The sequence below is a fragment of the Sceloporus occidentalis genome, unplaced genomic scaffold (genome assembly GCF_023333645.1).
Source record: "Sceloporus occidentalis isolate IW3139 unplaced genomic scaffold, rSceOcc1.0.p SCAF_5, whole genome shotgun sequence".
Taxonomy (NCBI): Eukaryota; Metazoa; Chordata; class Lepidosauria; order Squamata; family Phrynosomatidae; genus Sceloporus; species Sceloporus occidentalis.
This window is the reverse complement of record NW_028316985.1, coordinates 6,819,559-6,834,983: the sequence shown is the minus strand read 5'-3', so window position 1 is coordinate 6,834,983 and position 15,425 is coordinate 6,819,559. Positions and strand designations below refer to the sequence as shown.

At 42.0% G+C, this 15,425-nt stretch overlaps 1 protein-coding gene across 4 annotated transcripts in view; it reads left to right on the top strand.

The window, feature by feature from the left end:
* The window catches only part of LOC149311610 (muskelin), a 165,433-nt gene that overhangs the window by 27,058 nt on the left and 122,950 nt on the right, over nucleotides 1-15,425 (top strand). For 2 of the 4 annotated variants that reach the window (XM_089527469.1, XM_089527466.1), the window contains exons 1-2: nucleotides 1,499-1,632; nucleotides 13,597-13,666. In XM_089527469.1, coding sequence (XP_089383595.1) covers nucleotides 1,520-1,632; nucleotides 13,597-13,666 — 183 coding nt within the window. In that variant the 5' untranslated portion in view covers nucleotides 1,499-1,519. Of the gene's footprint in view, nucleotides 1-1,498; nucleotides 1,633-9,510; nucleotides 9,661-13,596; nucleotides 13,667-15,425 lie in introns of those variants that run through there. The other 2 variants (XM_089527468.1, XM_089527467.1) reach the window with 2 other exon arrangements.

The following is a 15,425-nucleotide window of genomic DNA, read 5'->3' as shown; positions in this document are numbered from 1 at the left end:
GTTTTCTTGTCAAGCTTTGTTTAGAGGAGGTTGGCAATTGCCTTCCCTTGAGGCTGAGAGAGTGTGACTTGCCTATGTATCACCCAGAGGTTTAATGGCTGAGCAGGGAGTCATAGTCCAACAGTCAAACCACTACATCACTTTGGCCAGGGAGGAAAGTTTAGAAATTTCACCCTGAGAGCTCAGTGCCTCATTGCATTACAAAGCCCAGCATTTCCACAAAATGTAGCCATGGCAGTGAAAGTGGAATCATAATGCGATCCTTTATTTATTTATTTATTTATTTATTTATTTATTTATTTATATTTATTTAGGTATTTATATCCCGCCCTTCATCCCTAATGGCTCTCAGGGCGGCTTACAATAATATTTTTAATCAGACATTTCCCTGCCTTCAGGCTTACAATCTAAAAGACACGAAACAAAAGGAGAAGGGAATGATGGAGGGAAAGGGGATGAGGTCCAGTGGTTCTTCTCTCCCTCTGAGGCCTGGACCAAGGCAGATGGATTGGAGGGAGGGCTCTTCCTTCTTCCAGGCTAGTCCTGATGGAACTTTTACAGCGTGATTGTCAGGCTGCTGCCACAGGGCAGAATTAATGCAGTTTGACAATGCTTTAACTGCCTTGGCGCCATCCTATGGAATCCTGGGATTTGTAGTTTGTTGTAGCAACAGAGCTCTTTGACATAGGAGGCTAAATAGCTCACCAAACTACAGATCCCAGGATTCCATAGCACTGAGCCAAGGCGGTTGAAGCGGTGCCAAACTGCATTAATTCTGCAGTGCGGATGCAGCCTAAGGGCCAGGGTTTCATCCCAGTTTACAGGGGAGTATTTTGTATATTGTATTTTTCAGTCTGAGGAGAGCTCAGTGCCTCATCAAACTACACATCCCAGCATTCCCTGTAAAGGAGGACAAGGGACCTACGAAATGTAGGACGACCAAGACAAAATGTAGGACATGACCAAATAAAAGCTTTTTTAAAAAACCACTCATATATAAATGTGAATTCATATATATATATATATATATATATATATATATTAAAGTCATGCTCCAAAATGGAGGACATTTTAGAAGTCCTCTTGGTAATTCAGATGGTAAGAAATTGAGGACACTTCCTGGAAAAAGGAGGACTCTCCTGGTCAACTTGCCCAGGATCCGCATGCAGTAATTAAAGCGGTATCACAACACTTGGGTTGCCAAGGGTGATAAAGCCCCACTGTTCTGGCTGCATCCACACTTGAGCCAGGGCACTTAAAGCGGGGCCAAAGTGGGTTATCTCTCCAGTGTGGATGCAGCCTCTGTCAAAGAGGGCGAGGCGGTAAGAAAGGTAAGCGGCATTTCCGGTTCCCTAGCGAACACCCTTCGGGTTTGTAGTGCGCATGCGCATTTCCTCCTCAGTTGACCGTGGAAGGGGATCCGGAAGTGTCTGCGCGCATGCGCCTTGGCCTTTCCGCCTGGCCGCTCCTCCTCCTCGCTGCTGCTGCTGCTGAAGCTGCTGCTGCTGCTGACGACAAAATGGCGGCGGCCCCTTCGCTAGGCTTCGACTCAGGCCCAGGCCCCCTCGAGAGCCGCGTCCTGGCCTACACCCTGCACCGCTGGAGCAGCTTCTCCTCCACTTACCTGCCCGAGTGAGTCCCTGACACGGCGCTGGGGGGGGGGGTTGGGGTGTGTGGCTGCGAGGCTGGCCCGCCCCCCTTTTGTTGGGCAGAAGGAGGAGGAGGAGGGAAGAGAGAGTCTGTCTGGGAAGGCAGCCCCAGGCCCCACTCAGGGGATAACCCCCCCCCCCAGGCTGCAGAGTTGGGGTCTTTGGGGAGGGAGGGTCAAGGGGGGAGAGATATACAGGGTGCCCCCCCTCAAAATGTAGCATGCCCTTTGACAGGTTATAATTCTGCAATGATAATAATAACAATAGTCATAGTAATTTGTAATTATGGGGGGAGGGGGACAGGGAGCCCGCAGGTTGTCAAATGGGGGGGGGGATATATGCAAAATGTAGCATGCCCTTTGACGGGTTATATTCTGCAACAACAACAATCACCATAATAGCAATTCCCCTAAAATCTTTATATAGGGGTTAGGGAGCCTGCAGGTTGTCCAGAGGGAGATAGATACAGGGTGTTCTCCCCCCAAAATGTAGCACGCCCTTTGACAGGTTATAATTCTGCAATTATTATTATTCCCCCCAAACCCATATAGATTGGGGGAGGGGAGAGATAGGGAGCCTGCAGTTTTCAAGGGAGGGAATATATACAGCTCCCCCCCAAAAATGTATATGCCCTCTGACAGGTTATAATTCTGCAAACAAGACCAAACCCCAGATCTTTGTGTGGCCCCTCCACATCCTCTGGAGTTAGGGGCATAGGACCTCTGTGAATGTGGGGAAAGCGTAAATAGCAAGAACACTGTTTTTTACCTGGGAGAACACTTCTCTAGGAATCTGTAGGTCCTGGAGGGCAGTTCTGTGCTTAAGATCTGCCAGAAGGTGAGCATGACATTGTTCTGGAGGACTTACAAATGCCTAGAGGAGTGTTCTCTCTAGCAGTCTCCAGGTCCTCCAGTGTGACCTTTGGCAGAAGCTGACAAAAGTGCCATGATGGAGGACCTAGAGATTCTGAGAGGGAACATAGTACTCAAACCCATCAATAACCAAATCTGCAAAAGTCAAAGCCGCAAATGTGGAGCGTCAAGTGTATATAGGGTGCATAGGAATTTGTCAAGGGGGATATATACAGGGTGCTTCCCCACAAAATGTTTATGCCATTTAACAGGTTATAATACTGAAATAATAATAATAATAATAATAACAACAACAATATATCTGTAAATGTGGAGGGTGGGGTATAGGGAGCCTGTAAGTTATCATGACGGAATATACACAGGGTGCTTCCCTCAAAATGTATATGTCCCTTAACAGGTTATAATTTTGCAATAGTAATACTACTACTACTAATTCTCCCAAAATCTGTATATATTGGGGGGGGGGGGGGGGATAGGCAGCCTGCAAGTTGTCAAAGGGGGTGGGATATACAGAATGCTTCCCACTAAAAAATGTATATTCTCTTTATCAAGTTTCAATTATGAAAACAAAACCTAAAATCTGTATGTATAGTGTGGACAGGAAGTTGTCAAAGGATGTGGGATATATCCAGGGTGCTCCCCCCAAAATGTATATACCTTTTAACATTTTTAAATCTTGGGACTCCCCCCCCCCCAAAAAAAAATCTGTATATACTGGGAGGGTAGGGTCCTGCAAGTTGTCAAGGGGGGAGATATATACAGGGTTCTCCCTCCCCCCATGTATACACCCTTTAACAGTTTATAATTCTGCTAAGAAAAAAATCCCCCAGATTTGTATACATAGAGTGGACACCTTGCAAATTGTCAAGGAGGAAGATAGATACAGGCTGCCTCCCCCAATACATAGGCCTGTTACAGACTGCCAAAATAAAGCTGCTTTGGGTCTCTTTGGAGGTATGCTGTTTAAATGATGCATGCACCCTAAGAATCTGGAAGCTGTACCAAAGCTGCACTCCAGTGCTTAGGAATGGAGTGTGGCTTTGGCACGACCTCCGGACTCTTAGGACCCAGGCATCATTTAAATAGCATACCTCCAAAGAGACCCGAAGCAGCTTTATTTTGGCAGTCTGTAACAGGCCATAGTTATTGTGTGCCTTAAGTTGGTTCTAATTTATGGTGACCCTAAGGGAAACATTTCACAGGGTTTTTACATCCTTTATAATTCTACAATCCCCCCCCCCCAAAAAAAAAAAATCTAAGATGGAATTTGTAACTCTGATCAAATTATTATTATAACGTGTATTCTTCAATATAAATGTATTCTCAACCTTCAAATAATTGTCATAGGTCCTATAACCTGTTAAAGAGCGTATGCATGTTGTTGGAATACCCTGTATTTCAAGATGGTTAGGGAGCCTGCAAGTTGTCAAAGGGGGAGATATACAGGATGCCCCCCACAAAAAATGTGTACACCATTTAACAGTTTATAATTCTACAGAATTATTGTAGTAATTAGTAATATCCATAAATCTGTGATGGAATTTGTAACTGATCAAATCATTATGGCATTTGTTCTTCACTATAAATGTATTCACCAAGCCTTCAAGTAATCACCATAGCTACTATAAGCTGTTAACATGTTTTGTATACGTTTTGGGACACCCTGTATTTAGATATACAGAATGCCCCCCTAAATGAGCGCACCCTTTAACAGCTTATATTTCTGCAAATTCCCCCTTTCCAAATTTTAAAATGGAATGTATAACTCTGATTAAATCATTATTATACCATCTATTCTTCCATCTAAATTTGTTTATTTACTTAGCCTTCACATTATTATTATTATTTTAATGTAATTTTAATATATTTTTATTGTATTGTATTTGTGTTATGTTGTACACCGCCCTGATTGATAGAAGGGCGGTATAAAAATAAAGCTTTTATTATTTATATTATTATTATTATTATTATTAACCTTTATTTATACTGTAGCTACTATTTTAGCTGTTAAGGGTGCATACACGTTTTTGGGGATATGATTTTTCTTGGAAGTGGGGGAGGAGTAGTAATAGGTCAGAAGCAGCTTTAGGAAAATGTGTATTGTTGGGTGTCTGGAGCAGAGTTTCTCAGCCAGGGTCTCCTTGAACCTGGGGCTTCCCGAAAGATTGTGATTGACAAAAACAAACCAACAAACAAGCCCCTCACATGCTTTCGAGCTGTAGATAAAATAATTTTAATGTAGAGATTCCCTGAGATCTAAAAATCTATTTCAAGGATTCCTCTGAGGTGAAATGGTTGAGAAAATCTGGTCTGGAGAGTGAAGGGGTGGGAAAGAGGTCAGGGAAATCAGGATTTGAATTAAAGGAGGGGGCTGCCCCTCTTACCTCTTGTGATGATCTCTTGCTGAAATTGGGGAGGGGGACACACATGACTCACTAAACTGTATGAGGAAATTGCGGGTGGGCTCAGCCTTGTGTACTTTGACTAGTGTTGTGTTCTCCCCACACCCTCCTTTCCTTGTAATTTGAGGACGATGATGCTGGAGTTATGCAGGACACCATATGGTGTATAGCTATTAAAAAGGGTAGGGCATGGGCTGAGTGTTGAGAGGGAGTAAAAAACATTCGCAGAGTCTTTTTGTGAACTTAGGCCTGTTACAGACTGCCAAAATAAAGCTGCTTCGGGTCTCTTTGGAGGTATGCTATTTAAATGATGCATGGGTCCTAAGAGTCCGGAGGTCGCGCCAAAGCCACACTCCATTCCTAAGCACTGGAGTGCAGCTTTGGTGCAGCTTCCGGATTCTCAGGATGCATGCATCATTTAAACAGCATACCTCCAAAGAGACCCAAAGCAGCTTTATTTTGGCAGTCTGTAACAGGCCTTAGTTTACCAAGTCAATCAATAAGTAATCCTTAATGTCTTGCCTGCTTCCTTCTGCAAGCTTTTATCAGCATGGAGCATGAGCGGGGTCACATTGGGGAGAAGTAACGTCTGCCCAGAAAAGGCAGAAAGGAAAGTAAAAATGAGGGAAATTACAGTTTCAGAAATGCAGTGTTGAAGCAGTCTTCAGTATGCTTCCTGAATTGTTTTCATGCTTTTCACTGTCATTTCTGCAATTTGGATAAAGGTAGCAAGAGTACCTGTAAAATGGCATGCAGTGAATTCTCTCTTTGTGTCCTTTAAAGAGCGGAATAAATAATGTAAGATGGGGAATGCAGTTGTTGCTTGGCTGAGCAATTTAGTTTGCACTGTTAGATTTGCCCCCTAGAAAGTTGTTTGTGGGCTTTCAAGTCATTTTTGAATGATGGTGATCCTAAGTCTGTCAAAGCATTTTCTTAGCAAGATTTGTTCAGAGGGATTTTTGCCTTTGCCATCCTTGGAGGTTGAGAGAATATGACTTGCCCAAGGTCACCCTGGCCGTTTCCATGGCCAAGCAGGAATTCAAATTCTGGTCTCCAGTCTTCTAGTTCAATGCTCTAATCTCTACACCACACTAGCGCTCACCATGTAGAACAGTGATACTCAAAGTGGTGGTCCATGTGCTGGTGCGGATTCATGAACCATCACCTGGAAACCTGGTGAGTTTCCAGGAGAGGAGCAACTATTTGTGGCCAATGAGCTCAAATATGGCACATCAGATAGTTTAAGAACTACTGCTCTAGAAGAAGGCAAAGGTTAGCCATTAATGCGTTATGGCTTGAGCTCGACAAAGAGGAATCTTGTTGATTTTTCATCTTGGCCTATTTGTGTTCGTTTTGCCTTGTTTGTTTGAACCTCTTGCTTTCCCCATGGGCGACACAGAGATGAATTTACATTTAACATTCTTCTGCGTCTTACAAAAATAAAACGATAAAATGCACTGTTGTTGTATGCCTTCAAGCCATTTCTACTTATGGTGATCCTAGGATGAACTAATCATGAGTATTTCTTGGCCAGATTTGTTCAGAGGAGGTTTGCCATTACCCTCCCCTGAGGCTGAGAGCGTGTGATGTGCCCAAGGTCACCCTGTGGGTTTCATGGTCAAGCTGGGAAACAAACCTAGGTCTCCAGAGTCGTAGTCCAACACTCAAATTGCTATGCAACTCTGGCTTGCCTAAATCATTGTACAGTCGTCCCTCCATGTTTGTGGCTTTGACTTTTGCGGCTTTGATCATTTGTGGATTTAATTGATTGATTCATCTAGGAATGTCTAGGTCCTCCAATGTGACTGCTGGATGTTGACCATAGAATCATGCTGGAGGACCTAGCGATTCCTAGAGAAAACACTTCTCTAGGCATTTGTAGGGCTTCCATCTTCCTCTGGCTGATGTTGACCACAGAGTTGCTCTGGAGGACCTAGAGATTCCTAGAGGGGTGTTTTTTAAAGTTGTTTTGTTTTTTGCTGTTTTTCCACTTTCATGGGGGCCCTGTGCCCCTAACCCCAGCAAATATGGAGGAGTGAGATGGTTCTCAGCTTGGTCAGCTTGGTATCTGATGCAGGAACTCAATGACAGCTGTTTTCAGCTTTTGGAAGAAATACTAGACATTTTAGATAGTTTATTCTGAATGACGCATAGGTTGCACAGGTAAGCAGTTGCTCTGCATGTGTGAAATCTCAGATTCAGTAGCACCTAATGTCACCAGTGCGCGCACACATGCACACACACACACACACACATCTGTGACAAGGAAAAGACTCCTCTCCACCCGAGAATTTGGAGAGCTCCTGCTGAGTGGGTAGTATGGGGCTGGATGGACCAGTAACTGACACAGTGCAAAGCAGCTTTTTAACTTCGGATAAAACACTTACATAGTATTGGCCAAAGTCCAGGGCACAAGGGTTGAAAGCGTTACATGACACCATGCCAAGAGTATGGTAACTGTACACGATAGATCAAAATATCAGAACGTTGATCTGTATGCCATCCTGACTAGAGCTTGAGATGGTGGCTTTCTGCCAGGAACTATGAGACAGGGAGTTTGTTTCATTAGGAGGCCTGGTCTACCTCAGTTAGAAAGCAGTCATAGAGCTTTGGTGACAGTTATATTTCAGTAATGCTGTTAAGATTCTCATTTCCAAATCTTCTTTTCCTTATAGCTGAAGGTAATGCTGATGTCATAGTTGACTAGGATTTATTTTCTTCACCATAAAACCACCGGTTGTCTTCGTGGTACTTTGGTATATTTTAATGCTTCTGATTGATTACATCTGATCATACCATTCAAGACTTTCAAAGGAAAGATTTGTTCCTTGAATGCCTCCTCAGCCAATTCAGTTGCTTTTCTTCTTCTTTGCATGCATGTTGTGTTAAAAAGTCAGAAAATAAAATTGCAACTCCACAATTTTTTTCAGCTGTGTTTTCTGAGCTGGAGGGAGAGCTTATTTTCTAGCAATTCAGAGGTCTGAATGTTTTTTCATAGTATGAAATACAAACATACCACTAGTTCTGTGCTCAAGAACGGAGATACAACATGATCAGAGATACTTGGTGGTCTTTGAATCTGCATCTTTCATGTAAAAAAATACACTGCTGTGTCATGACACCTTATTGATTGCTGGAAGTTACAGATCAAATACATTCAACCAGCCATTAACAGTTGCATTTCCCTTGTTAATATTGCTTCCTCATGGATCCTTTCCTAATGCTGGAAGTTAGCCTTTGGTTTAATTCCCCTGCTCTATCATCCACTCTTGTTCAGCTGCATCTCCAACTCATGTAGTAATTTTTCAAACTTCAGTGGGATCTGACCAAAAACAACAACAACAACAATGGATAGGTTTGCAGCTGTGAAGACCATTTTATAGGGTGTGTATCATATTATACAAGCACTTGTTCTTGTTTTCTGAGAACAAATACTCATGAGTGTCTGGCAGCATAGGAAGAAAATGATTGCATTCTATTTTAGAAAAAGAACTAATAACTTGGCAATAACATCCTTCAGCCAGTAATCTAAAAATAATTTGAGAAGTTCCTTCTGGATGAAAGCACCATCTTTTCTAAAAGTACAGATAGCCCTGCTCATTGCACACACCCTTCTGTTGTTGTACATTGTGAATAAAGAGCTTTACAGAATGCACATGAATGGGGAAGGAGAGAGATCCAGACCTGTCCTTGGAAGGGGTATCTTTGGGTTGCTGGCACAGCATGTTCAACACTTATCAGTAGGGAAATTATAATTGGTTGCCATGTAGCTTGAATCTTACTTGGTATTTGTGGGGATTTGATGCCATGATCCCTCACAGATGCCAGAAAGTGCAGGTGATCGAGTCCCATATTACAGTGGACCCTTGTTATACGCTGGGGTTTGGTTCCAAGACCCCCTGTGTATAACAAAATCCGTGGATGCTCAAGTCCCATTAAATATAATGACATAGCAAAATGGTGTCCCTTATAAAAAATGGAAAATCAAGGTTTGATATTTGAAATTTATACTTTTTTGAACATTTTCAAACTGTGTATGCTTGAATCCGTGTATAAAAAAACCATGTATAAGAAGGGCCAACTGTATTAAATGGCAGCATGAACACAGACACTTCAGCATCTTCTGAGAGCCCCTGGAAGGAATTGCATGGTTACTGCTTACACCGCCCGTTTTCCTCGCAAGCGAACAGTCACCCACAACTCCAAATTTGCTGGCTATGGCAAGACTTTCTGACTTCCCCCACCTCCAATTTTATTTTATTTTATTTTATTTTATTTTTGATCACGGTTGAATTTACAGATACAGATCCTGTAGATCCAGAGGGCGGACTGTATAGTAATCTGTGTATAACTGAAAATGAACAATGGCATAGATCTCTTCCTGACAGTTTTACCTATTGCTTTCAATCTCTGTTTGAGCCTGCCTTCATTAGATGGGTGTTGAGGATGATGATGCTTAACTGGTTAAGAATATCTGTGTGTCAGCATCATAGACTCTGCTTGTCCTATTGATCATGTACTGCAAGTGCAAGATGCTCTCTCTGGGCAAAGGAAGAGGAATGCGATATGCTGTGAGGAGTTCACAAACACTAAAGACTGGTTCTGTTCTGTACAGCACTCCAAAGAAAACCACTCCAGCCGTGACTTAGAGTTGGCATTACAGCATTTCTGAGGACACAGCATGCTTGCAGAATTAGTTGTCCATGTGGCATTGTCATGGAAACAAGGACTCATCAGGTATATACCAGGTCAAGCATCTGTAATGTATATTGTTTGGCTTGTGTCAAACCACAGATGTCTCTGGGAATCTCACAAATTGGACTGAAAACAATACCCCCCCCCCCCGGACTTCTTCCCATTATTTGGAATTCAAAAGTATACTTCCTCTGAACCTGGAGGCCCTATGTTGAAAACTCTCTACTCTATGAACGCTGTTGACTATTGCTATGTTCTGTGAATTAGAGAATTAAATGTTACACACTGTGTGGCAAAATGTTTTTCAATTTTTTATTCTAAAGTTCTTAACTGATTTTATCTGTGAGCCTCCTTGGGTCCCTTCGAAGAGAAAGGCGGCATAGAAGTGAAATAAACGAATACTGGTAAATAAAAATAATAAAATAAATAAAACAAAAGTGCTTTCTTTCGCATATTGCTGGCTTTCTCAGTCAATTGGATTGGGTTTCCATGAGTTTTACTTTCCATGTTTCATAAAGCATTCATAATATTATAAGCCCTCTTGTCATCTTTCTGCTATACTATGTTGTTCCTTCCCAATTTTACCTTGTAGGTAAAATGCTACATACAAAATGCTAAAGTTTTACATTGTAGGTAAAATGGTCCTGCCTTTTGGTTCTGCTGCCTGCCCCTTTCCCCATCTTTTCTACCTTTGTAATACCTTTTTGTTTGTTATTTTTGATTTATTTTTTTAGCTTTGTTTTCTTCTACAGTATTTTTGTTTGAATTCTGCTTTATAAACCAGTTTGGCTTATTTGTTGTGAACAACAGGGGAATGAAACTGTTAAACTAGAGGACTAGAACTGTACACAGCATTTCAAATGCATCCATACCATAGGGATGAAGAAACCCTTCTTGTGACGTACAGTATTTATGCAATAACAATCTTCATTCCTTGTCAATTAAACTCATACAATCCACAGCTTTATGTGGTGACTCAGTTTTTAGTGGGCAGAGAACTCCCATATAATTAGAGCAGGGTGTGTTTTGAGGCTTGTTGAAAGATATCTGGTCATAAAAAGTAGATGCGTTACTGGTCAGAAAAGGGTGCACTTTTACATTTTTTCAACAGTTGGAGCCTTTTATCTCCATGGACATACTGAATTAATGCAACGTAAGAAAAGCCTCATAAAATTGATAGTAGCAGTTAGAGTGTCATGGAAGAACTGCATAGGAAGACCAATTTAAGACTTTTTTTAAAAAAAGAAGAAGCTATCTCTGTCATATTAATTTGCTGTTCTGGTGGCGATGCAAAGACAGTTGTACGTGAAATAAGTTTTTCGTTGGACATGAATTGTCTTGGGAAAATATCTCTGTTTAGTTTGGAGCAAGTACCTGCTTCCGGCACTCAAAACCTTGTGATAACAGAAAAGCTTCATCCACTCCTGTCACTTAGTCACAGTTAATATAATTCTTTGATGTCCTGTGGTATCCTTTTATCTTAGCTTCTATTTGTTTATAATCTGCCCTATATATGCAGGCCTGATGTGACTAGCATCATGTACAAAATGTTTCTTAATTAGTTAGATTTATATGTCCAAGTGTATTTTCTGCGGTGGATGGGTGCTTCTGCATCTATTTGGACAGATGCTTCTCACATTCCTCCTGTGAATTTACAGCAAAGCCATGTTTGGGCAGCAGACACCTGGCATTGCCTTCCATAGTTGAGAGTAGAGAGAAACACAGGATTTGCTTCCATCCAGATAGATATGTACCCCAGGGGTTAGGAGGGATGAGATAGTCACCATCGCTATGGTTGAATTAACAGATACAGATTCCATAGATCCAGAGGGCTGACTTTACAGCAATCAGTATATAACTGAAAATGTATTACAATTAGCCCTCTGTATCAACAGATTCTTTATCCACAGATTCAGTTATCCATGGCTTGGAAAAGATTACAAAACATACTGTATATAAATTCCAAAATGCATACCTTGATTTTGCCATTTTATATAAGGGACACATTTGTCTTACATTGTATTTAATGGGACTTGAGCATCCACAGATTTTGGTATCCATTGAGGGTCCTGGAACCAAACCCCAGTGGATAGCAAGGGACCATTGTACAAGGTGTGGTTGAAGGAATGCATATTGCTTAGAGATGTAAGATTTTTGGAACTTGAAGGCCATAATTTAAGAGTTGGTATGACAAAGTTTAGGCACATGCTGAATTTAAAATTATAGTATTATTAAGGCTGTCCTATGAGTGTGGTACAAGCACAAATTGAAAGTTTTTTCTAAGATAATATTAGCCACCTTACTGCAGGAAACTTACAAGCAGATGAAGGGAAAAACAGCCCCCCCGCCCCCCAGTCATGTCATTTAGAGAGATGGGGACTTTTTCTACAGTAGTCAAAAACATAACCAACTCCTGGTGAATTTACCTGAAATGCATTGTCTTTAATTTCTTCCCATGTTGTGAAAGCTATACGAGAGTTGCTATATAGCTTTTGGGAAAAAAGGACTGACTTCATCACTAGAAGAATGACTGTATTTTCATACAGAGACTATACATATTACACCTTTGAGACTGAGAGGAAGAAGCTGCAATATAAGAATTCATAGACTTAGACTAAGGTCTGATGTAGACTGGCGCAAAGCGCCAGTCTGGGGTCAATTTTAGGTCTCGGGAGAGTGGAGCATCCGCATGCTCCCGAGCCCTACTGTGCCATAATGGCTTGCCCCCATCCACATGGGGGCCGCCATGATGACATACGTGTGGTGCAGCATCCAAACAGCATGGCGCCAAGCATGCGCCCAAAGAGCCCGTCAGAAGTGGGTTCTTTTTAGGGCTCCCGGAGGCCTGTTTGGGGTGCTGCGGCCTCCATGTGGGGCAGAAAGGGGCAGCGTCTTTGCGCTCCTTTCTCCCTGTCTGTATTCCCCCTTAGTCTTTGCACTGCAGAAATAGTGTAGTTTAACCACTTCAACTACCATGGCTGAATGCTGTGGAATTCTTGGATTTGTTGTTTTGTGAAATATGTAACCACCACTGTCAGAGAGCTCAGATGCCACAACAAACTACAAATTCCAAGATTCCATAGGATGGAGCCATGACAGTCAAAGTGGTGTCAAAATGCATTATTTCTGTAGTGCAGATGCAGCCTAAGTCTGGGAAAGCTCATGTTGTCACTTCTTTCTCCCACTCTCAAAGGTGCTACTTTGCATTCTGATATTCCAGACCAAAATGGCTGTGTCTTTGTATTTTCATAAAGTCATTCCGTCCAGTGAATTATATGGATTGGAATTCGCAAAGGTATGAAGAAAGACAATGGTTTCATGACTCACTACATATGTTATTACAAGAGTCCTACTAACAGGTTCACATATAACAAAAGTAATCTTCTCAGAGAGAGTTTTGAACCCAGGGAAACTTGCTTTTGGTAAGTAGGTTTATTGCTTTCAAATATCATCACTGAATTGACCACTTTAAAGATCTGAAAGACCTGTATCATCTTACCCAGGCCTTTGAAAATTGAGGGCAAGGGACATGATTTGCATCTTTCTGGATCCTGTTACATTCTATCCCATTCCCACCACTGTATAAATATGCTTTATAACCTGAGGGTTTAATATCACTCTGTACTGCATCTGAAGAAGTGGGTCTGTACCCACGAAAGTTCATGCTGAAATAAAAACCAATTCGTCTTAAAAGTGCTGCCACATTCCCCTTCCTCCCTCTACCTTCCTTCTTTTTATATATTTTCATAGCTTGCTTATATGCATTTGATGAAGCCTTCATTGGAAATTAGAGTGGTCTGGGGAGGAAGAGGCATGATGTAGGGAAAAAAATGGCTCGCAGTTGGTTGAGAGGCTCTTTCTAACTGAGAATGGAGTGGGAACATACTAAAGAAAAATAGTTTTCTCTGCATCAAAACTGATTTGTTGGGATGGGACATAAAAAAGTAAGCAAATGTTGTGAACTTCTCTATGTTATAGGAATATTTTGGTAGACAAGCCCAATGATCAGTCATCACGGTGGTCTTCTGAAAGCAACTACCCTCCACAGGTAAGTTTTTCTATTTTTATTGTTGTTGTTATTTTGATATCTGATGCTCCATCATCCCCACCAAAATTAACCTCTGTGAGGCTGTACTCTCCTAATCCAGACAGATCTGTTGTATGAAAACCCTTTCTGCCTGTATGCTGTAAGGTTAGTAAGGTTAGGCTGGTAAATGTTATCAAGTAACTGTTGGTTCTTGATTATTATGGACTCTGTGTGCCTGCCTTGAGGCTCTGCAGTGGACCAAGCTGAAGGAGCAACTGACATCCTGTAGTATCTCTTGGGCAGATGAGTAGTTAGATAGCCATCCAGAATAATTTTGGGAAATTTGAACTATCATCTGACTGTGTTTGTGTTGGTATCAATAAAGTGAGAACACTAGAAAGCCATATAAAAGTGGATGGTGGTGTATTTTGAACCATTTAAATTCCCCCCAAGCAATAAATAAATACACAGTGCCCTTAAAGCTTTTGCAGTTTGTTCTCTTTCACTTTTGCTGTCATTTTTATCCATACATTGTCACAGAAATAGAAGTATGCAAAAGGATCTTTTAGCATCTTTGAGACTGAGCGAAAGACGTAACACAAGTTTTCATATGCATCTGATGATGTATACTTGAAGTGCATTGGCACTGCAGAAATAATCCAGTTTGACACCACTTTAACTGCCATGGCTCTATGTTATGGTATTCTGAAAATTGTAGTTTAGCCTTCATTTATCCCTCTGTCAGAGAGCTCTGGTGCCACAAACTACAAATCCCAGAATTCCATAGCATTGCGCTATGGTCGTTAGAGTGGTGTCAACCTGGATTATTTCTGCAGTTTTGATGCAGCCCTAGTATACGAAAGTGTATGCTATAACTTCTTTCATTCAGGGGCTGAGCAGATGGACAGGTAAAACCAGGCTGATCCTGGTTTTTATGGAAGCAGATGGAAGCTCACTGTTTGCATGGCCTGCTCTGAAGGGGGCCAAACACTCCCGGGCAGTCTGCACCACGTGGCATCAAGCAGCACCTCTTGCTTTTCCCCCCCCTGCCTTCCCCCGTGCAGGTGCACCAGGACACTTAACACAACACCTGAGATTGGCAATTACCTTCCTCTTCCCACTCAGGTGCCGTCCCATTAGATGCTCCATGTGACCAGCCACACAGTCACATGATATACAGCCCATACAGTGCCTCTGTGTGCCCAGTGACACATTGGCAAAGCACAATCATGGTAGCCCCCCATAAAAGTTCCCTTTCTTCCCCTTCATCCTGTCCCCCCCCCCCCCCCCGGTTTGGTTTGTGTATGTTTTAATTACATCCATTGCATTATTGGCAACCTGCAATGTTTGTTGTATGTTTTGCATCATGGGGTGTGTGACAGGTCGATGTGTTGATGGTGCAGCTGGCTACTTGAATGCCTGTATGTTCAAACTTAAAAAAACGTATGGGAGCAATGGCAACAGCGGCTGCATCTCACTGGTCCATGGGCGCAAGCTTCATAGAATCATAGAATTCTAGAGTTGGAAGAGACCCCAAGGGCCATCCAGTCCAACCCCCTGCCATGCAGAAACTCTGAATCAAAGCATACTTGACAGATGGCCATCCAGCCTCTGTTCAAAGACTTCCAAGGAGGGAGACTGCACCACTCTCCAGACTGCATCCATATGTTGCCTGGGCTTTCCCACATTCACACTGTGCTGTTATATACTGGTGTGATGATGTGCATTTTCTACATTGAAGTAGAAATTAATACAGAAATTAATTAGAAATGTCTAATTA